We start from the raw sequence: 23,181 nt of genomic DNA, 5'->3' as shown, positions 1-23,181 counted from the left end.
ATCTGAAATTCTCATCATTGGTCAACACATGCCTATGTCAGAGTGCATTGCAGTCACTGCAATACAGAGTGTCTCTATCGCAACCCCTTGCGTTAAACTCTCCGTACCAATGAAGCACTATCCCCATTGAAATAAAGCATTCAGAGCATTCTCTGACACAGCGTAAACTCTAGTGTGCAAGAGCTCGCACTTCTTGACTTGTGTGCGCCAGCCGAGTGTCTGCCATTGAGATGGAAGATAGCTCTCTCCAGGTATATTAGAAATTCTTGGTCTGAACACTTTAATATCAGCTCAGCAATGATCTGACCGTCAACAGTAAAGTATTAAAGGTCTTTTCCCTTTAGTGGAAGCACACCGCTCAGTTAATTGAGGTGAACACTCAAACCCTGTACGCTGTATGGCTTTGTTAATGGTGTCTATTTTTGATTGGTTGACACTTATATATAGAAGGAAGGCAATTAGAAAAACTTTGGAGCTGGGGTGGTATAGAAGTTGTATACATAAGTCTGTACATTTAAAGTGAAAGAGAACAGGTTGTGCATTTAAGAGAACAGAGGTTCTCATCTGGCTGTAGTGAGTGCACATGTGAAGGTCCAATTTATAAAATGTTGCCGTTGTTCTCGTAACCCTGCAGGGGAGGGTTTATGACAAATGATATTGTCAGAAAACAAGTACTCTGCCTTAGTTGCTTTGGGACAGAAAAGAAAATGTCATTTTATGTGGATCTCTCTCTCTCTCTTTCTCTCTCTCTCTCTTAACTAACACATATGGTGTTTCAAATAAAGAATTATATTCTGAAATGCACGTAATTGTCCACCAATGCATGTGTTTTGGAGGTGCCAGCTGTCAAGGATGATAGTTTTTCCTTCTCTTCTCACTGAATGTGTATGTTTGTGTTTGCATGGGAGTTATGGTAGACATACACTTAAATAACTACCCAAGAGATTTAATTAGACTATATAAGGGACTCTAAATGCTGCTGAAATATGCCAACCATTTATAGAGCAATGACATAAGTTAATGCATTATGAGCTACCAATGAACAATTGTACTTTAAGATAACATTAACCAAGATAAATCAATCCTGTGAAAATATATTGTTCATTGTTAGTTCATGATACCTACTGCATTTTACTCATGTTAACAAATGGAACCTAATTGTAAATTGTTACCAAATTGATCAAATGTTTTATAAATTATGCACTACTAATGCCAACATTTATTTCAAGACTTAAATTAAAAAAAAATAAACAAATAAAAAAAAATCATAAATTGGAAAAAAAAAAAGTATTTTTTGTGGGTGTGTGTGAATAAAACATTTTGTATGCCTTTCTGAATAACTAAAATCTGGCCAAAAACAAAAAGTCATTGACACATAAAGGGTACCCAAAGTATAAAAACATGCTTTTTACACTGCTGTGAAAAACTATTTTGCAAGCCTTTTGAAATTAATTCCAAACTACGAATTCAAAAACTCCTTAACAGGTAACATTTTGCACTGTAAAGTTTTAAAAAGGTCACAATATTTGAGCAAACCTTTTGGCGTCAACTCCAGTCAAAACCGCTCTGCGCATTTCAGACAGCACCTCCAAATGGTGCAACAGGAAAACAGACTCTTCTACATCAGGGGTGCCCACACTTTTTTGTGTGATGATTTACTTTTAAATGACCAACTCAATAAAGATCTACCAACAAAAAAACACAGTTTCATTTCAAATAAGAAAATGCTTTTTGGGACTGCATGTATCCCTACATGGAATTCATCTTCTAATTAATAAAAAATATATATAACAATGTTCAGTGTTGATATAATTCAGTTTTAACGCTAAACCCAAAACACCTACAGCACAATAGATTACAATAGCCAGAGCATTTACCTTATTCTGATGACGAGTAAATATTGACCAGGCGAGGTTTTGTTTATTCAGTTGCCATGACAACTAGGTTTGCGCATACGCGCCTTCCAAGGACTTCTGAAACAGAGCGCGAAATTGCGATGCTACTGCCCGGATTAGGCAAAACTGTCTGATTCCATTCAGTTTTGTCCAATCCAGGCAGTAGATCGCGATCGACGTATTGGGCACCCCTGCTCTACACAGTTAACAAAGCCCCTTGCATCTTGAAACCAACTCAATAGCAACAACGTTTCGTTGCCATGGCACTAAGAGTTTTCCCTCAGTGATTTTAAGAAAATACAAATGGATTCGACATCTGGGCCAAGCACCAGCTCTCCAGCAGGGAGCTTCAGCAGCACAATGACAAATTATACAGAAGCTGCCTGGATGTTGACTGTCACAAACTAAGGAGCTCTAAGGATGGCATGGCATGAAAGCAACAAACATTTAACTCAAGATGTTTCCCACACTCAAGGCATTTTGTTTCCATGACATCCATTTAATTTCAAGAGACTAGGCGCAACATCAACATGAAAGGCCTGTCTCATCTCCCCATGTATAATGGAAAGGAATCGGAAAGACTTCAAGAGAACCTTCACTCTTTGATACAAAAAAATGAAAACATTTAATTGCACCATGATGATAGCCAACATCAGACAGTAATGACACTTCCTGAAAAGAGTATACATACCTAGCAATTCACACAGGCAGATTTCTATATAACTGTCATTTTGCACACAGTATTTAGCAATTTTGGGAATTTTCTCAGGGGTATGCATTGCTCTACAACACATCTGTAATAGCATTGGTGTGGTATTGTACTGGCTGTCTTTTGGCAGTAGTGTGCAACCAACCCGGTGCGGCACTATGATGCTAGCATATATATTTATAGTTGTGGTAATTATGTTTTTGAAGTTTTTGGATTTGTGCATGGATTACATCTAGTGTATGGAGTGGTGGTGGCGTGGTGGGCTAATGCACACAACAGTTAATCAGAAGGTCGTTTTTTTGATCCACACAGTTACCACCATTGTGTCCTTGAGCAAGGCACTTAACTCCAGGTTGCTCCGGGGGGATTGTCCCTGTAATAAGTGCACTGTAAGTCGCTTTGGATAAAAGCGTCTGCCAAATGCATAAATGTAAATGTAAATAAATGTAGTGTGTGCCCTAGAAATGATCCTCGAAGGACATTATCTCAATTTATGGTTGACAGTGGACCGATAGAGGTGAAAGTCTTTAGAAATCCTTTTCAAACACTTTCCAGGCTAGGAACTTCATCAACTCTTCTTAGATTCTCCGAAATCCTCTTTAACCTGGCCAAAATGGCTCTTTGTCCAAGCTCTAGTCATTTCAAGACTGGACTGCTGCACTCTGTTGGTTGGCCTCAAGCTAGCTAGCACAATTTAGAAACTGCAGATGATCCACAATGCAACAGTGGATCTGATCTTCTATCAACTAAAGAGTCTATGTCTTGTAGCTGTCTGCATCAAATTCAAGATTGACCCTGGCATTCAGGACAGCCAATGGAACAGTACCCTCTTACTTCAACTCAATCCTATGTGTATATGTCCCAAATCACTCCCTGTGGTCAATGAACGAGCGGCGCCTGATGATCCTCACAAGGCACAGAGCCCATTTCCTGAACATTCAGTTTCTCTGTGGTGTAATGAGCTTTCAACCTCCACAGAATCTACTGAAACCAACTCAACATTCAGAAAACTCATCTCTGACCCCACCAATCCACCTGGAACTCTGCATAATGCATCAATTTGGCCAGTGGCAGCCCTGCAGGGGACTCTCCTTAACCACCACCAGTGTGCAGAATCCACCTGGATGATGCAACAACAGCCATAATGCACAGAATTCTGCACTATGGAAGGGAGAGGAGGGATTTGTAATGACTATAGAGAGTCAGAACCTCAGTTTAACATCTCATCTGAAAGACAGTGGCTTTTTACACTATAGTGTCCCCATCACTATACTGGGGCATTAAGACCCACACAGACAACAGGGTGAGCACCTCCTGCTGGGCTCACTAACACCTCTTCCATCAGCAACCTTTATTTTCCACAGGAGGTCTCCCATCCAGGTACTGACCAGGCTCAACCCTGCTTAGCTTCAGTGGGCAATCGGTCTAGAGCAAGAGTGATATGACTGTTGACAATTTTGATTTCAACTGTGCTCAACCGAAGACTAATTAGCCCTAGAAGGAGCACTTGTTTTAAAATGTATGGGAGATAATGGAATGTCCAATATGGTGGATGAAGAAAAGGAAGTCTTGTCCTTATAGGTAATACCTTTTAGATATAGACGGCGTCTTTCAATCATTTCAACAATGCAGGACCAGCCTGAAAAATAGCGTTTTAGCGTGATCTGAGCTCAAGAAGCACTATTTATGATATTGTTGTCAGAATGAACTGCTGATTTGCACATATATATTCTTTGATCGTAATCTTGACCAACTGTTTTTCCTTATTCAAGTAGATAGGTGCTGTTCTTTTAAACTGCTTGTTTACATTGAAAATAGCTGCCCGGAAGCGTTCTAAATATGGCCGCCGAGTGGACTGACTTACTTTGAAAGGACTTTGGCTCAACTCATCTTGAATTCTAGATTTATCCCTGGAATTACTTTACACTAACAGTTGTCATTACAGTAGTTTACACTAAGTAATTAGTCTGAAGACTCCTCTTGAATCTGACAAAAAAGACATACAAAGCTGAATGACTGAGATTCCCTCAGGGTTGGTTCATTAGTAATTAATATGTAGAAATCCTACATAGCTATAAATGTTAGCCTACTCATTATAGGACATGCATGCCACCTGTAATTATTTTACATAATGTATACTTCTCAGATTAGCCACGTTCAAAAACGTGATAGCCTAATGCATATGGAGCCTATATGTTTAAATATTTGCATATTTGAGTAGCTACTGTAAATTTCTGAAATTATCTGGTTTATTTTGAGACAAATACTATAAGACTACACTATAAACCCCCAGGTGGCATTTTAAACTTTTGCTCCCTCACCACATTTTTTTATTTTTAATCAAATAACCTTCTGTTTTTAATTCTTTTCACACACATTATGCTATTCCATTAATATTCAATAAAAATAAATCTTTTTTTGTTTTCAACTTGACACATTTTGCGACTAGACAAAAAGCAGATTTTCCTTAAGGTGTACCCTCTATAAATTAATTTGTTCTGTACTATATATTTATAAATTATGTTAAATATATTTGGAAATAATATATCGTTGACTGACATCCTATGCAATGTACACATACTATAGAGACACGTTCAACTTGATTGATGTAATATTTACTACTCTTGTGCCCTCTACTGTACATAACGTGAGAACCAGCCAGTTTGAGCAAGCATTTGTCTACTCCAGACAATAGCAACCAGGGTCAGAAATAAACCAGGGCTAGGGGGGAAAAAAATGCCACTAAAAGTGACTAAATTCCCCAGACAATTTTGCAGTACACATATTTTTATTTCTTTTTTTATATAATTGTTTTGCATGTATTTTAGAATATTAAATTCTTAACCTTTCTTTAGTGCTTTTCCTGAAATCACATAGACCTGTAGCTGTCAGATGTGTGTCTTTGCTGTCTCAGAGGAAAGTGTTGCTTATATAAATGTCTTTTATTGAACAAAAAGGGGGGAATTTTATATATGGCAACTGTAATTGTTCTAATGATGGATTTTAACTCAAGTTTGACAAAAATGGACATGCTTCAATTATATGGTTAGAGACACTATGCCCCCAAAAATGCCCCTTGAGAAACATCTCTTGAGAGCAAATATTGCCACTTAACAGTTAATTACCAAATGTGATCATCCTTAACTGTGGGTCTGAACACCATTATACTTTGGGTTCAACTCGGTGCTTGGTAAAAAAAAAAAAAAACACCCATTTTACTATGAAATATTGGTGTACAATATAATCCAGATTGATTTGAATTGCTTTCACACACAAGAAAAAAAAAACCAGAGCCCCTAAATTGTCCTATTAAGGCTTGCATCTATATTGCCACATACAATTGCAATATATACAGGCAACATTGGGTCACAGTTAAGTGTATCAAACCTTAATTATTATATTTCCCATGCAAAATAAACTCAATATTGTTTAAAACAGTGGACCAAATTATGGGATATTGTTTATTCCAGACCAAAAACAACAAATATTACAAGTCTACAAAAATTTAAATTATGCATATTGTGAAAAATAAGGGTTAAAAAGGCAGTTAGAGATGCATATTAGAGACAAGATGGGGTTTCCATGCTTTCCAATATAACCCTGAAGCAGGCAGACCCACATCATAACTGAAATGCAGGTTCGGTATGGTGACATTTAAAACAGGAGCTAAGAAAACAGGAGCTAAGAAAACAATCTTAAACAGCCTTGTCTGCTCCCCGCCCATTAACTTAAAAGTTGTGCAAATGTGAAGGTTTTATTGAAATGCCTCGTACAAAACAAAGAGAAAAAGTTACACAGAATTACACTTACGAGCAGCACAAGAAATTAAAAAGGACTAAAGGATGGGACAAGGAACACAAATGATGTCTGTCCATTGTTGAACAGGACTTGACATTTTGCAGGTGCAATACTAAAAGTCTCAGATGTGAGGTAATCATTTTCAGCTTTTTTCCTTGAAGGGGGGCGCTGCTGGGATGGGTAACAGCACCACAGCAATAGGGTAAAGTGTTGGGGGAGGGGAAGGGCCCGTTCAAAGCAGCTTCTAGAACCCGTGGACTTTGAGCTGCTCCTCTTTGGCCAGTTCAATCTGAAAGGGAAGAGGAAACGCGTTGGGTTAAATCCAACGTTAGAAAGGCCAATGGGTTTGTGATTTCAAAATCCAGAAACTCGTACTTACGTCGGTGAGAAACTGGCAAATGTGCTTGCGCTGATCACCTTGCAGCTGAATTACTTCACCATACTCAGGGTGCTCGATCACAGTCCCATTGCAGGCAAATTTCTGAAGATGCAATTTGGAAAATGTTAAAAATACACTTCACCGAAGAATGTAACATGAAACCATACAGCCAAAATGGTAAGGCAAGTGAGTCTCAAATGAGGACAACCTTCTTGAAGGCCTTGACTAGCTTCTTTTTATCATAGTCGTCGGCTATGCCCTGAACCGTGGTCAGAGTCTTCCGCCCGTTCCGCTGTTGGATTCTTATGTGGATGTAGTCCTCAGTCCCAGCAGGGAGCCGATCATCACCCTTAGTTGCATCAGCAAAGGGGTCTAAGAAAAAGAGAAAATGCCAATGTTAATTTCCTGCTTTGCTGGCTATTGTCAAGGCTGAAAGTACATTTTCGACCACAAAATTTGGACTGAAATTAATTGTGACCCAATGAATAACGTTTAATTGGACGTTTTTGCGCATAAACGTGCACTTGGACAAACATGTTGGGACAAAGCGAACCATCGTGATTACGTCAGACCTGACCGTTTCGTTCCGGGAGGAATATCGTCCTTACACGGTCTTTTTTTATTTACACGCTTTTGCTTTGAAGTGACCTTTTGGGATTTTGTTTTACTCTGAAATCAACCAAAAGGCGCTAGTAAACTCGAGATATGTCCCGGCGATTGAGTCTAAAAAATAAAAACACCCGTCATCGAGTCGCGGAAACCATTTTGTTCCAAGTACAGAAAAACAAGCTCGCTAACAAAATGGGTTTCATGTTCGTCGACAAGGAGCGAAATTAAATGCGAATTTCGGTTTAAAACCAAAACACGACGATAAAGGACAGAAAGCACTTTAAAGTGTATTAACGTGGATAACTTTCCTAAATTAAGCGATTCATCTATATTAACTGCATCAAACCCAACCCTACGATCATTTAACTAAAATATGAGTTTTAATTAATATGGACATAATTGTGGCAATCAACGTGTCCGTTTATAATATGTAAGAATTATTCGTTTAAGATTATGTGAGGTTTCCTTTCGCCCTCCCCCCCAACAAGACAAATATAATTATGTTTTATCAATCTAAAATCTTACCAAAGGTTTGGAGGTTCTGGATAGCGGACATACGATAAGATTCCCTTTCCTTTCGGACGATAACGGTTGGTCTTGCGGTTTATTGTCTTGGGAATCTGGACTGACTTTGCTTTTCTGGGGGGATTTCGTCTCACTCTGAGCGTTTGCCGAGCTTACAAAATGACGCCTGTTTGTATCACGGTCTTGAAAACAGCTCTTTATAGCCCCGCCCCCAAGCGTGTGCGTGACATTGCTGGCGCTGTGCCGATACCCACACTAGCGGTCTTGGCCACTTGAGTGCGCGTGCACAAGACCGGAAGTAAGTGTTCAAGACTGTCCCGTTCCTAAAATATGTCAAAGCTCAGTGTACATTGTTTTTTTGCTCGTTTTTTTATTTGTTTTTATTTACAAATTAAATAATTTATAATATCAATGTAGAAAGTTTAAATTAAAAAAGAGGAAAAAGTTAAAAAGACTAATAAGACGAACAGTAAAGGGTGTCAATACAAACAGCATTAAGTTAAATTATACAAATGAAAGATCTTTACAAATCTTTTGGGTTTAATATTTTAGCTAAAGGGTTAAAATTTGGTTTCTTTTCTGACCATTTTAACTTATGTAAAAATAATCTTCCATAAATAATTATAAAATTTACAATAAAAGAAAAGACAACATCTTTGTTATTGTGATGAAAATAAAGTAAATTATTGTTTTCTTCAATGGAAAAGGTATCATTTGTTTTTCTAAATTTAGGGATTATAGTTCCAGAATCTTTTGACAAGATGGCAATTCCAAAATATGTGGGATAATGTTTCTGTTTTACATATTTTAATAATATATCTTTGACAGGATATATTATATGAATAATTAAAAAAAGTTTCCTCTTTCATTTGATTAGTTATAAGGTATTTATTACATTGATTCCATGTATTTTTCCAAAGTATATATTCCAAATTAATATTCCAATATATGACACTAGTGAAAGTATTACTGCTTCTGCACATAGATCTGATATTGCTATTAATACATTTTCTAATATCTACACCCTCTAGAGGAATAAAAGCTATAACTTCTTATTTTTTACAGATTGGAAAATCTGATATATTCCTGAACAGCAATCGTACTCCTCCAGGGATGGTTCTCAAAAAAAAGAATCATCCTCCTTAATTAACTGTATAACCCATATTGTCTTTTTCGAACCAATCTTTTAGGAAAATCGTTTTTCTGTATCTCTATTATTCCAAATTGTATATTTGTGACGAGGGAAATTATGTTTGTATAGGGTCCACATAAGAAGCTGTCTATGAAAGTTTGACAGTTTCAATGGTAGATTCCCAACATCAAAACTGCACTTCAGTAAAATCTCTAGTCCACCAACCTGTTGAAATATTCCATATAGTCTTGATTTTTAGATACTTTTTTATCCATTTTATCTTTAAAAAAAATCCTATTTGATGTCTGGTAGTTCAAAGAATTTAGGCCTACTTTTGGATATCACATATTATCGCTCCTTTTTTTGGATAATGAGGTTTAAAAGAGCTTGAAGTCAACCTTTTTAATAATTGACTTTAATGATTGAATATTATGGGCTAGAGAAGGATACACTAATCTTGACCATCCTTCAGATTTAGAAATAAGTACACGGTCGTACAGTGAAAGGTCCCGTAAGTGAAGCATATATTTATTTGAGTAAAAATGAAAGTATTCAACATTATATAACGTGTTTGGGATGACTTATAATCAGAATCAGAATAAAAGAAAATATTATTTATGTGAATATTTATATTTGTTATCCTTCTTGCCCAGTAATCAGTTTATTTTGTTTGTTCTTGCCTAATAGTGCTGGTGATTTTGGTCATTTATCAGCCAGTGTGGCACAATATATGGTCTAGTAAATGTTGTTTTAAAATGTAAAATATATCAACTACTACCACACGTGCTTTCTCATCTTTATGTATTTAAAATATATGTTTTAATGCTTTTTATTTGTTGAAACCACAGTATATTGAGAAACAAAGTAGAAAGAATTATATTTCATATTTTACAGCATTTATGGAGACGCAATTTTACAGTCAAACATTTTTTAACGTGCAAAGTATTGAAAATCAAAATGAGTAAAAATAATGAACTTTTACCATTATTTTCACACAATAAAAACATTATTAAAATTTTTACTTACATATTTTCTACAGCGCAATACACTTCCAACAACCGTGTATTAATAAATTAAAATATGTTCAGTTATTTATTATTTTAAGTAGGCTATAACAGTCACCGCTACCAAAAACAATCAGTCTTCTGCTGAGTGACAAGATTTGGTTTGATTTTTGATTTGGTATCAAAATCACACAATAATCAAATACAGAATGTATTTTAATAACAATAAAAATTGCAATAAAAACAGTAAATAAATAAATAAATATATATATATATATATATATATATATATATATATATATATATATATATATATATATATATATATATATATATACAAAATATTACAAGTAAAAAAAAATTAACAACAAAATAACAGAATTAAGATATACATTGAGGTATTACAATCAAAAACATATCTCTAATTACAAAATAAATACAAAAATCCTTAAAACGAATAACATTTTTTACCGAAATATATTATTTTCACAGACTGTGAAACGCGTGACGCATTTCCGCTTTATTTAGCATCGTAAATCTAGCAAAACATTTTATGTAATAATTTTTTTTATATATTGAGAGTAAATTTATAAAATTATACTTTGTGTTACATTACCCTGGAATTAATAATAAATAAAAACAATTATTACCACAGCTGTGAGGGTGTTTCTATTACAGCTGCTGAAAGACGGACAGTAGGCTTAAACATTCCGTATTTATCTTAATTTGGCGTCTTAATCCAACGCTCTCTATTTTTTTAACTCTTCTGGAAAGTCATTCAAATGTAATAGTGTATTTTTTTCCTTTGCTTTTGTAGCAAATGGGTAAGTGAAAATAATTTTCACTAATATTTTTTTATTTATTTTTTTAACAAATGAAAAAATGTACATCTATAATGGGATTATATTCATAAAATGAAAACAATACAACAAATAACAGAGTGCACAGATAAAATGAAGAAATAAAAAAAAAGAGAGAGAGGGGTCTCTTCAGTCATCCAATAAACCAGTCTTTTATCATCTTAAGGAGTTTAAAGGCTTGTTTAGTCTTTATACATTTCAGTGATGGAAAATAATTACAAAGTAAATCACTTTAAAATACAGAGAAATAAGGTTTTGTCTTCATACATTTACATTAATGTATAAAGATTGTACCCAGAATCAACATTATGTTAATAAAGACTTCAACTTTTTTGTCATCCAATCACATAACAAATACAACATGGGTCCTAGAGAAGGAAGGCAGTGATTGGATTTTTGGCTCCAACCAATAGGACATATTTTCCCATAAAATATTTGCATGCATACAATAAAAGAAGAGGTGATCAGTTGTCTCTATGTCAATTTGACAAAAAGTACAATTATTGTAGTCAAAGTCTTAAAAATTTGAAGTATAAGTATATATATATATATATATATATATATATATATATATATATATATATATATATATATATATATAGGCCTACCATTAAATATTTTTAATAAGTGAGTTTCCTTTGCTTTAGGAGCCACTGGAAAACTAATATACTGGATTCACAATTTTTTTGCTGTTGGTTTATCCTAAACTTGTAATATATCATTACGATAAGCGTAATGGTCCTATGTGGCGTAAAGTTGTGATTATATAATAACTTCCAATATAGCTAAATCTGTTGGTGAAAAGAGGATAATTTGACTGTAAGTTTTGAAATAATAAAGTCAATTCCACCCAATCTCCTAAATATAACTTTGGGAATACTAAACCAAAAACTATTTTCATTAGTTAGGATATACAACGTTTTAACCATTTAATTTGCAACATGCCATTTATACAGTACACTGAAAATCAAAGGCTTGTAATCCACCATTCTCGTAAACTTGAGTAAATTGTGCTCTCTTGATGTAGTGTACACACTTATTCCATATAACATTTGTATTAATTTGATTAATGGTCTTAATAGCTCTATTGGAAATAGAGAGGCGCACCTGGCAAGACTCTCCATTTTAGTTAAATAAATCCTTCCAAAAGTAGATAAATCCCTTTGCATCTATATATAAAGTCTACGCATTCAAAATGTAAACACATTCTTCTTGTTTTTGGTGATTCACAGTCTTCATGCATATCGCCCCCTACTGGGCAGGGAGAATAATTTCAAGCAAAAAATACAACAACATAAATATTGATAGTTTCTCAACCACACCCATCATATCACTTCTGAAGACATGGATTAAAACACTGGATTACTTTTATAATGCCTTTATGTACTTTTTGGTGCTTTCACTTGAATTGAATGTCCTACAGAGCTGAAATATTCTTCTAAAAATCATCATTTGTGGATAGTAAGTCATACGCATCTGGATAGTAAGTCATACGCATCTGGGATGGCATGAGGGTGAGTAAATGATGAGAGAATTTTAACTTTTGGGTGAACTATCTCTTTAATTAAAATGCATCGTTTTAAAATGAAAACAGACATCTCGGAGAAGTACATGTGCTATGCTCTGGGTTTACTTCAGCAACTATAGTTTTCTACAGTTGAGTGGTATCACTGCTTCTTTTGTTATTTTGTTTATTGTCCAAAATCAGATGATAAAGGCAATGGGGCAATATTAAATTTGCCTACTTCAGCTTGAAAAAAACAATCCCTATCAGAGGTAATAACATTTCAAGCCAATTAGGTTTCAGTTATAGTATCACTTTAGTGTTTCGTCAAGCCTGCCTGTGTTTAATGCAACAGGTGAAGACTAAAGAGAGTCTATATGAAGCAGTAAATAAAATAAAGTTATCAGTAAAATCATAATTATTGAGTAATGTCACAACACGAGAAAGACCGGTCGCCATGACTACGAGAGATGGAACGGGGCCCTCCATTAATTTACGGAAGTTTGTTTTGGTCGCCGTGTTGATGACGAAAGAACTTTGACGTCAGAGTGCACGCAGTGTGCAAGCAGACCAGTAGGGGGAGCAATTGCACCGGTGATGGTTCGGTCTCAAGCAAACCGGTCCGTACCGGTTTACCTCTTTCATCAGTAGATGGCAGTCTGTAGTTTACTGTATGTTCAAAGAACTAGCTTGATTTTGGGGTTCTGTCTTATAATCGCTATGCAGATGAACAAACAACGTAAAAATACACCTTCCAGATGTAAACACATACATCAAATAGACATACTGGTAGGTGTGCTATCAGGGGTACATCTCCTTGATGTCTGTTTAAGAGCATGACATCTGAAAGCACTGTATTCTAATGTACATCTGCTAAACATATAAAGATCACATTTACAAACACGGTAAATCATAAGCATTTATTTATTCATTTACATCAGTGAGAAAACGTCTTATAGACGTATTGCAGACGAGCAAACAACCTACAAACACATTGAATAGACATCTGGGTGATGCGCTATCAGGGTTTTTATTTGATTTATATTTAGTTATTTATTTGATTTAGAAGCCTTATGATAAGATAACAGAAAACCATTGCCATAAGGCAAGGGTGTAACTTTGGTTTGAGAAGTGGGGGGGACACAATGATGTTCTCGATCGAAAAATGTTTTCTATTTGAATCCCATTTCCTCCATTTACATATAGGCTACATTTAGGGACTATGGCGATACAAAATCCAGGAAATGGATAAAAAGTTGTTTATAATGATAAATTTTGCCAAAAAGAATAATAGGCTACTAAACTATATATAAGAAAAATATGTCTTACCTTATTTATTGTTTAATAGCCAAGACTTGAGAGAATCATTTTATAAAGTAAATAAATTTCACAAAACAAACTTTTATTTCAAACTAACCGTTTAATCTGACATTAGTCAGAGACACATCCACCAAACCGCAGGTACACAAGATTATTTGTTACACAAGATGCAAAATTGAAATACAATCTCACAAACATAAAAACAAACATTTAACTTTAATATAAAGAGATTTTTTAGTGTCCTCCATCTATCAATTCAATCCCATCTCTCCATATACTAACTATAATTTCTGTGTGCTGCGCTCATTTGTTTTCATTTCTCCTCATGAGGCGGGATCCTAAACAGCACAACCTTGTTACCGTCGGACAGTCAGCGGCTGTTTGCTACGGAAGCGTATTGCATTCACTTGAGAAAAAAAAATCTACTCTGTTTTTCTGAATTAACGACTTAATTATCTCAGAATTATGAGATCATTTTTCATTAAAAAAAATATTTTGTTCTGTTTTTCTGAATTAATGAGATCCCTCAAAATCCTGCCAGGAGCTCTATGGGAGCTAATGTGAAAATGTATTAGTTCATCGACAACCACAGAACTTGCTATTATATTAATTACAGATACAAATTTGATTATTTATATTAAATTATTCTCTTTGTAAAATAAAAACAAATCAATACAATAGCTTATAAAAACATCACCAAAGTGTATTTCAATGCATAGTAAAAACCTTAGACATGTATGAAACACATATAGGCCAAACCCAAAATGGCCAAAGCGGTTAATAAAGAATATGAACATTCAGCTAAACTGTGGGAAAACTGATTTAGAAAGCAATATTTGTTTTACTGTGAGCAAAAATATCATGCTGTAAAACTATAATGAAAATAATATGCTATAAAATCATTATGAACGAATTCTCCTAAAAGTGGGCTCACTTGAACAAAAAAGGGGCCCCCTTTTAGGAGAATAATTTAATATAAATAATCAAATTTGTATCTGTAATTAGCTACAATAGCAAGTTCTGTGGTTGTCGATGAACTATTACATTTTCACATTCATTAGAATTAAAATTTCGGTGTCCTGGTGTTTATTATTAATATAACAGATTCATTTATTCATGGATTTTGATTCCAGTGGCGGCTACATATGGATTATTTCCAATTTCCAATAACTCCAGAGCGTTGTAAAGTCCAAAAGTCAACATGTTTTGAAAAAGGATAGATGTAATAATTTCCAAAATTCACAACATGTTTTTATCTAACTGAAATATTCACCTCAATCCATGTTTGTTGGCGTTTAGACTTTCAAAACCATTTTCACTGTGGTGGAAAAACTTGCTGTACACAAAGCGAGGCACGCACCTTCCGGGCAGTCTAGCTAATATATAATATATATAGGCCTATGTATTTATATAGTCTAGCACTATTATATATTACAAAAAAGATCGTATAATGTAGGACTATCTGCGTTAAGCTAGGCTCCATTTGATCCATATTATTCTATTTTATTCAATACATTTTTAGGGTGATGACGCTATAAAATATGACGACAGACATTAGAAGCTTCATTCTAAAACCTCAATAGAAGTTTCGAATGTAAATATGACGTGACATTTGGTACAGTCTAGTATGAACGGTCAGAATGACCGCTATGGCCATTCTAGTAGTTCTAGAATTCGCAGTTCTCGTGTTCAATGCAAGTACAAGTCTATTGCTTGATTAGTGTCCTTTGGAAGATCAAAGCGTGTCTCAGCCATGACAGTATTACAAATGTCATAGACAGTAATGTCTTTGTATTGAAGGCCAAGTTTAAAATATATCTCTATAAATTCATAGCATCCAAGTCTCAGACGACTCAAAGTAAAATAAAACCGGATTAAACTTGAAAGGCGGGACATGTTTACTTCCATGCAATCCAGCTAAAATAGAGCTCCTGGCAGGATTTTGAGGGATCTCATTAATTCAGAAAAACAGAACAAAATATTTTTTTAATGAAAAATTATCTCGTAATTCTGAGATAATTAAGTCGTTAATTCAGAAAAACAGAGTAGATTTTCTTTCTCTCAAGTGAATGCAATACGCTTCCGTAGTTTGCGGATTACGAATGTCGGCAGATATTTTTTTAAAATTAACTTACATTTTAAATGAACAAATATTGTAAGTGAACAACAATAGCTCAAGTTTAGAAAAACATTTATTATTAAGACTTTAAAAAATATTTCTGCATCTGAGTATAGAGTTGAGTTGAGAATAACAATAAACTAGCAGCCAGAGTCTGCTTGTCATACATTGCTGACAGAAAACGCTGCGGTTTAAAGTGGACTCATTTTCATGGTACACAGAATGTTCTAGGGCTAGGCAACATTAAATGTTTAGCTAACAGTTTGAAGTTACCTAGCAACAATGTATGTTAACGTTAGCTCAGTCAATGTTAGTATCAACAGGTGTAGACAAAATAAAAATTACCCTGACCTGATCTAATTTACTGAATCAACCAACTCACATCTCCTTTCTTTTTTTTCATCCATGAAGATATTAAAACCTGTTGCTGGCGTTTCATGACTGACTACTGCGATACCGGCTGCTCAGTAGAACTTTCAGTGCGCTTACAGTTACACTATTAAGAGTGTGCAGGAGACGTTCCTGCCTGTCTCTGTCAATGCGCGCGTCCACGTACAGGCACGCAGACGCCGCACTGACAGAGACAGGCAGGATGTCTGTATTCTGCTCGGTCCTGCTCCTCCGTGGCGATGACGGCGCGCGGTTAAAAAAAATAATAACAGACGAATTTGAAAGTGGGGGGGACACGAACAGGATTTTGAAAAGTGGGGGGGACATGTCCCCCCTGTCCCCATAGGAAATTACGCCCGTGCCATAAGGACTCACTTTGTAAGAGGCCTCTACCTGTGACGCAGATCATTAAAGCACTCATGGGATGTTGGTGAATCAGTAGTTAAATATGGGAGACATCAAAAGGATTGAGAAATACATCGCCCATTGAGTTATCAGGAAGTAGAAATCAGACACTCCCTTGTTCGGAATAGCATACTATAGGCTACTACTCCTATGTAATGTTTTTATAGTGCTCAGTCTGCAACACAAAATAAGCTTGCGCAAAACCCTAAACGCTCTTTTTGGGAGAAAACCTCAGATCTATGCAATTAGCAGGCACTTCCATCCACAGCAACTTATAGTTAGTAGTTTACATCATGTGACCTTATGAAAACATTGCACAGTGTCATAGTGGGTTGAGGTGTTGCACACCAAACAAAAAGCTTTTTTTTCTCCATGACAACATAATGATAACAGGTGTGGTTTGATGGTCAGGTGCTGATTTCTTGTTTTAGATAAGACTTTAGTCACCCCTCCCAGAACTGCATACAGAGAGCAAGGCAACCAAATGGACAGCACTGGTAATGGGTAAACCTGGTCAGAGAAGATTTAAGTGTGTTTGCTTGGGCGTTTCAATGAGAGTGAGATTATGTACGCAGCTCATACAAGTAAACATTTGAATTTTGGCAAACTGCAGTGGTTGGTGCAAGGAGATCGTTTGTGCATGAATTTATATACATGAAAAGCCCTGGTGTTAGCGTGCATTCCCAGTGGACCTTGACAAATTAATTGATACTAAGGATCAGAATTCAACGTGAATATAAAGCAGTTAAAAACAAGATATCCTCACCTTGAGCATTCTGATTGTCTTTTGAGATCCCCTCTTCTAAGCAACATGACATGATGGCAAAAGCTCAGATAATTTGGGATAATGTCAGTATTATGTTTGATCAATAGGCAGGGTTGGGGAGTAACGGAATACATGTAACGGCATTACATATTTAAAATACAAAATATAAGTAACTGTATTCCACTACAGTTACAATTTAAATCATTGGTATTTATAATACAGTTACATTCTAAAAGTATTTTGATTACTGAAGAAATTATTTTGCATTTTATTGTCATTTGTTTAATTTAATATTTAGTCCTTTCAGATGGAAAACATTTATACATATAAATGATGTGATCCAAAGTGCATTTGAACAGCGGTGAAACACTTTCTTATGATGTTACATTCATACGAGCAGACAGAGCAGTACGTTTGAAGTAAGTTTGGAGCAGAAGAAATAGAAATAAACCTTGTGTAAATTGTCAGCTTTATGCTAAGCTAAAATGCTATTTCTAGCCATTTTACATGCACATGTTACCAGACACGATCATATTTATTATCAAGAAAATTCACTTTGGATCATAATTTATTTTTTCTTGTAAAACCTTTGATATTAGGGCAAAAATCATATTTTTGATAATAATTTTTGTATTATTTTCCTGTAAAAATATTTAAAAAATCCTTATAAAAAGATCAGTTTGATTGATCTTGTTTTAGAAACAACATTGCATGAGATATTTAGGTTTTTCAGAGAATGTATTTTAACATGTGTATTTTGTCTTACTGTACTGGCAGTTTTTATAGTCAAAACAAGTGAAAACATCCACCAGTGATGAAGAAGTAATCCAAAGTATTTATAATATGTTACTGACCTTGAGTAATCTAATGGAATATGTTACAAATTACATTTTACAGCATGTATTCTGTAATCTGTAGTTGAATACATTTCAAAAGTAATCCTCCCAACCCATAGATCTTAGTTGTGTTTATAGAACAATTGCTTGCTAATAAGGTCCCGTGTCATGCATTGGAATATCAACAGGAGAGGAAATCTGCTGATCATGACTAAAATGAGACCAAAGCTAGTCCTCATATAGACCTATAGAGCAAAAGGACAGGGAGAGAAGGGTTTTATATTTATTATATATTCAAGAAAGAAAAAAGCTCATCACAGAGATCAAGAACATCAAAGTTAAACAAGTCTGAAATGCAAACACGTTTAAAATTCAGTAAAACAGTTTTTCTCAAGGGAAAAGCCTCGTGGGTTAAAAGGCCCTTTTGATTTTATTTACTTCCAAAACACTAAATAGTAGTAAACACCACCTAATTGCATGCAATGACAATATACAATCGGAGGTAATTCAGTTTAACTTTTAATAATTTTTATAATGTTTTATAATGCAGATTTATGTAGCAAATGGCAATCATATTGGAATAATATTCTGGGTTTAATACAAATTAAGCTATATCAACAGCATTTATTAAAACAAATTTTGAATAAATCTTTACTCTAAAAAAAGCTAAAACTTTATCTCTGTTGTACTCTATCTCTGAATACAGACTGAAATCTTTGTGATATTACACTCAAGTCTGGTGTTGCAAGAAATCCAGTTATGTGTGTTTCAGGGTGGGTGAACAAGCCACTGGCCACACTCTACTGCACCAGCATTTGTTTTACTAATTATACACTTGTTGTTTGCAGGATTATGTTTTGTTGAAACATGTTGTCAAGTTGTTAAATAAACTGCTTTTGTGTACCCTATAATGTGCAACTTCTAAAGGTCACAATCAGTCAGATCAGATGTGGGAACTGTGCTTTCAGACTGATCACACAGTGAAATCAGAAACAAAAGGTTGACTTTTCTTTAGCTAAAATTGGTCTGTGCTTACCGAAATGTGAAACACTGCCCCCAGTGGCCAAAGTGGTTAGTATCGTTGGGCAGATGGGAGCGTGTGAGCTCCAATTTCCAGGTGTAATGTCCATGGAGGGGCGCCAAAAGTGAGTCGTGAGTTATTTTCAGCTGTTCAGGCTGTAATACAGAGAAAGGGATATAAGCATATCTTTTAAAAGCATATTTTATAAAATCAACCCCGAAACATCAAACCTACACCTAACCATCAGTTGAGTAAAAATTTAATATTAGAGCGAAAAATGCAATCTAAGAATCGCACTTGCCACTGATTATGCGAACAGGAACATTTCCGGGTTTCAACACGAGATCCGAATTTGGATATCAATGCACTTCCAGGAGAAGGTAAACACGCCTGAGCCAATGCAAAAATGGGAGATGGCGCTTGACAGTGAGTTGGCATAATGTGGCCGATCCTAGGGAACCGGATCTCTCGAAAGCAATGTGCTGTCTTCTCATGTTGGTGCTTAAAAGAGGACCTTTAATTTAAACATTGTGCTCACTTACAGTTGCAAGGCCTCATTCATGAAATATTTGCAGAAAATATAAACACAAAGGGCCTCATTTAGGATACAAAAACCAGAAAAATGTATTGTGGTTATTTTTATAAATGAATACCTGAACAGATCTTACCACTGAATGTGACAATTGAAGTAAGAATGGTTTTATAAACAATGTACACAGAAATCCATTCTGCTTGTGTTTCATGAGTGAGGCCCATTGTTTGTGTGGTGTCGGCTTTAACGAGCATGTTAACATGCACACCAAAACTTTGATAACTATTAAAAATCAGCTTACTCCAAAAATCAGACAACGCAAGAAAAATGTGTTCACATGAGACTTGAAATAATTGTGTTATTCTCTGCTTTTGAAGCCAAAACTTAAACAAACACGCACACCACCAACGCCAATAAAGTGGAGTGTTGGTGGCGTAGTGGACTAAAGCACTGAACATGTAATCAGAAGGTTGCTGGTTTGATCTCCACAGCCACCACCATTGTGTCCTTGAGCAAGGCACTTAACTCCAGGTTGCTCCGGGGGGATTCTCCCTGTAATAAGGGCTCTGTAAGTCGCTTTGGATAAAAAGCGTCTGCCAAATGCATAAATGTAAATAAAGGTGTGAACATGCAACGCAAAATCGGGGTAATGGGCAAAATTCTACGTGTGCTTAAACTATTTATGATCTTACACTGACTAAGGCTACGTCTACATTAATCCGGATGCATTTGAAAATGGCGTTTTCACTTCAAAACGATCTCCGAGCGTTTTCCACAAGTTGCTCGTCCACACTGAAATGTATGAAAAGCTGAAATCGTGTCACTGCGCATGCGGAAAATCATATCGGTTACCTAACGTAACCTCGGTTCTCTCTAGATGAGGGAACGAGTATTGCATAAGCTAGCTTACGCTACGGGAAAGATTCATCTTTTCTGAGATATTGAAGCCAAAAAATTATCCTTAATTTTTGTATCCATTGTCAACGCAGTGCGGCAGCTGCAGACCTTGAGCGGGCTAGCTAGCGAGCTCATAGGTTGCTCTGCAGCAACTGCTGCAGCCTATAGACGAGCTTGGGCTGAACTCGCATCCAATGAGAGGCGTCCGGCGCTCACTGCATCAAAGCCCGCCAAAAGGGCGTGACTAGAGTGCATATAAGCGTAGTTCGTAGGCTGGAACCCTGGTTTTCATTGACTGAAGCGAAAAGTCGCCGTGGCGCTGAAGCACGGCCGGCTACGCAATACTCGTTCCCTCATCTAGAGAGAACCGAGGTTACGTTAGGTAACCGATACGTTCTCTTCACGAGAGGTTCTCTCGTATGCGTAAGCTAGCTTACGCTACGGGAACCCATTGTCAACGCCGTCGCGCTCAAGCATCCACTGTATAAGCCCCAGGGAATTAAGGGGGACCCGGGGAGCCCTTATGAGTGGGGAAATAATATTTGGCCGGCAAGAATGCGGGTCATTGATTGTGTAATACATAAGCACATAGTAGGGCGGGAACGACAGAGCGGCGGTGCCGGTCTGTGTGGAATGTGTCCCATCAGTGCAGCTCACCAGGGGAGCTGTAGCGTGATTAAACCGCTAGTAGTTTTGCCTGCAGAGCGGGCACTTCCATATTGTAAAATCTGACAAAGGTGGAGGGGAAGTCCATCCCGCTGCCACACATATGTCGTGAATGGAAATTCCGCTGGACCATGCCCACGAGGATGCCATGCCTCTAGTGGAGTGAGCCCTAATGCCCAACGGGCATGGCAGGTCTTTTGACGCGTATGCAGCAGCAATAGCGTCCACTATCCATCTAGATAGTGTCTGTTTCGAGGCGAGACCTTTGGTGCGCCCTCGAGCGAAACGAAAAGCTGCTCGAGCGTCTGAAAGCAGCGGAGCGTGCAGTACTACAATCTCAGTGCTCTGACCGGGCAAAGGAGATTGGCGTCGCGTTCGCTATCCGGTGCTGGCAGCGCCGATAGGGAAATGACCTGTGCTCTGAAAGGAGTACCGATCACCTTGGGAACATAGCCGTGTCTAGGCTTTAAAATGACCTTGGAGTCACTTGGTCCAAACTCAAGACACGCAGCGCTGACAGACAGCGCGTGAAGGTCTCCCACACGTTTGACTGATGACAGGGCAGTCAGAAAAGCGGTTTTGAGTGAAAGGTATTTCAAATCCACGGATTGAAGTGGTTCGAAAGGGGGCTTTCATAGTTTCGAGAACTATAGAAAGATCCCAGATAGGAACCGATGGAGGCGCGGGGTTCATCCTTCTAGCTCCCCTGAGGAAGCCGGATGACCAGCTCGTTTTACCCCATGACTGGCCGTGCAGGGTTCAGCTGAACGCCACAGCGGCCGCCACATACACTTTGAGCGTGGATGGGGATCTGCCCTCATCCAGCAGCTCTTGTAGAAATACTGAGCAGCGACGACACCCCACATGTCCGTGGGTCCAGGTCTCTGTCGGTGCACCATTTTGAGAACACAGACCATTTTGACGCATAGAGTCTTCTCGTGGAAGGGGCTCTAGCGTGTATGATGGTGTTTATTACTCCTTCTGGCAGAGCGACGGGTAGTCGTTGATCACCACGCATGCAGCCCAGCGCTCTGGGTGGGGATGCCAGATTGTGCCGCGAGCTTGAGAGAGGAGATCTGCTCTCACTGGGATGGGCCACGCGCTGTCAGTGACAGCTGCGTAAGCTCCGGGAACCATGTCTGATTCTCCCAACGCGGGGCTATGAGGAGCACCGAGTGACGCGTTTCCTGATCCTCTGCATTACCTGTGGCAATAGCGAGACGGGAGGGAAGGCGTAGCGGGCGTCTGGGCCAGTCCTGGGCCAGCGCGTCCTCGCTCGAGAAAAATACTGGGCAGTGAGAGTTCTCTTTGGACGCAAAGAGGTCTATCTCTGCTCTGCCGAATAGGTGCCATAACGTCTGGACTGTTTGAGCGTGCAGGGACCATTCCCCTGGGGAATATTGTCTCTGGACAGTCTGTCCGGGCCGTCGTTCAGGTGGCCTGGCACGTCGCGTCGCCCTCAGCGAGCGCAGGTGGCACTGGGACCAACTCAGTATGCGTTTTGTCAGATGGAAGAGGTTCCTGGATCTGACACCGCCCTGACGGTTTAGGTAGGATACCACAGATCTGTAAGCGAGCCGTCATTGCCACGGAGTCTAGTTCTATTCCCAGGAAGGAAATGGTCTGACTGGGCTGTAGTGAGCTCTTGGTCCAATTGACTGCAAGACCCAAACTGTTCAGATGGCTGAGGAGAACTGCTCTGTGAGACAGAAGCTCCATATGTGACTGAGCCATAATCAGCCAGTCGTCCAAATAGTTCAGAATTGCGAAACCCTGACTCGCGAGGGGTGCGAGCGCCGCGATCCATGCACTTC

The 23,181-nt window shown here is 37.4% G+C and overlaps 3 protein-coding genes across 3 annotated transcripts in view; all 3 read right to left on the bottom strand.

Annotated features, from left to right (window-relative positions):
* jupb (junction plakoglobin b) overlaps positions 1–2,003 on the bottom strand; it is a 148,793-nt gene extending 146,790 nt beyond the window's left edge. The window contains exon 1 of the mRNA XM_052136571.1: positions 1,878–2,003. The gene's annotated coding sequence lies outside the window, so the exon portion shown is untranslated. The remainder of the gene's footprint in view (positions 1–1,877) is intronic.
* LOC127650920 (zinc finger protein 449-like) overlaps positions 1–23,181 on the bottom strand; it is a 451,526-nt gene that overhangs the window by 347,506 nt on the left and 80,839 nt on the right. The window lies entirely within an intron of this gene.
* Positions 6,029–8,094, bottom strand: eif1 (eukaryotic translation initiation factor 1). The gene is made up of 4 exons (XM_052136612.1): positions 7,916–8,094; positions 6,990–7,153; positions 6,782–6,883; positions 6,029–6,691 (listed from the first exon to the last, which is right to left on the bottom strand). The coding sequence occupies exons 1-4, from the start codon at positions 7,944–7,946 to the stop codon at positions 6,647–6,649; spliced, it is 342 nt and encodes a 113-aa protein (XP_051992572.1). The 5' UTR covers positions 7,947–8,094; the 3' UTR covers positions 6,029–6,646.

The sequence above is a fragment of the Xyrauchen texanus genome, chromosome 10, assembly GCF_025860055.1.
Source record: "Xyrauchen texanus isolate HMW12.3.18 chromosome 10, RBS_HiC_50CHRs, whole genome shotgun sequence".
NCBI lineage: Eukaryota > Metazoa > Chordata > Actinopteri > Cypriniformes > Catostomidae > Xyrauchen > Xyrauchen texanus.
The sequence above is the reverse complement of the archived record's forward strand: the minus strand, read 5'-3'. Positions and strand labels throughout refer to the sequence as shown.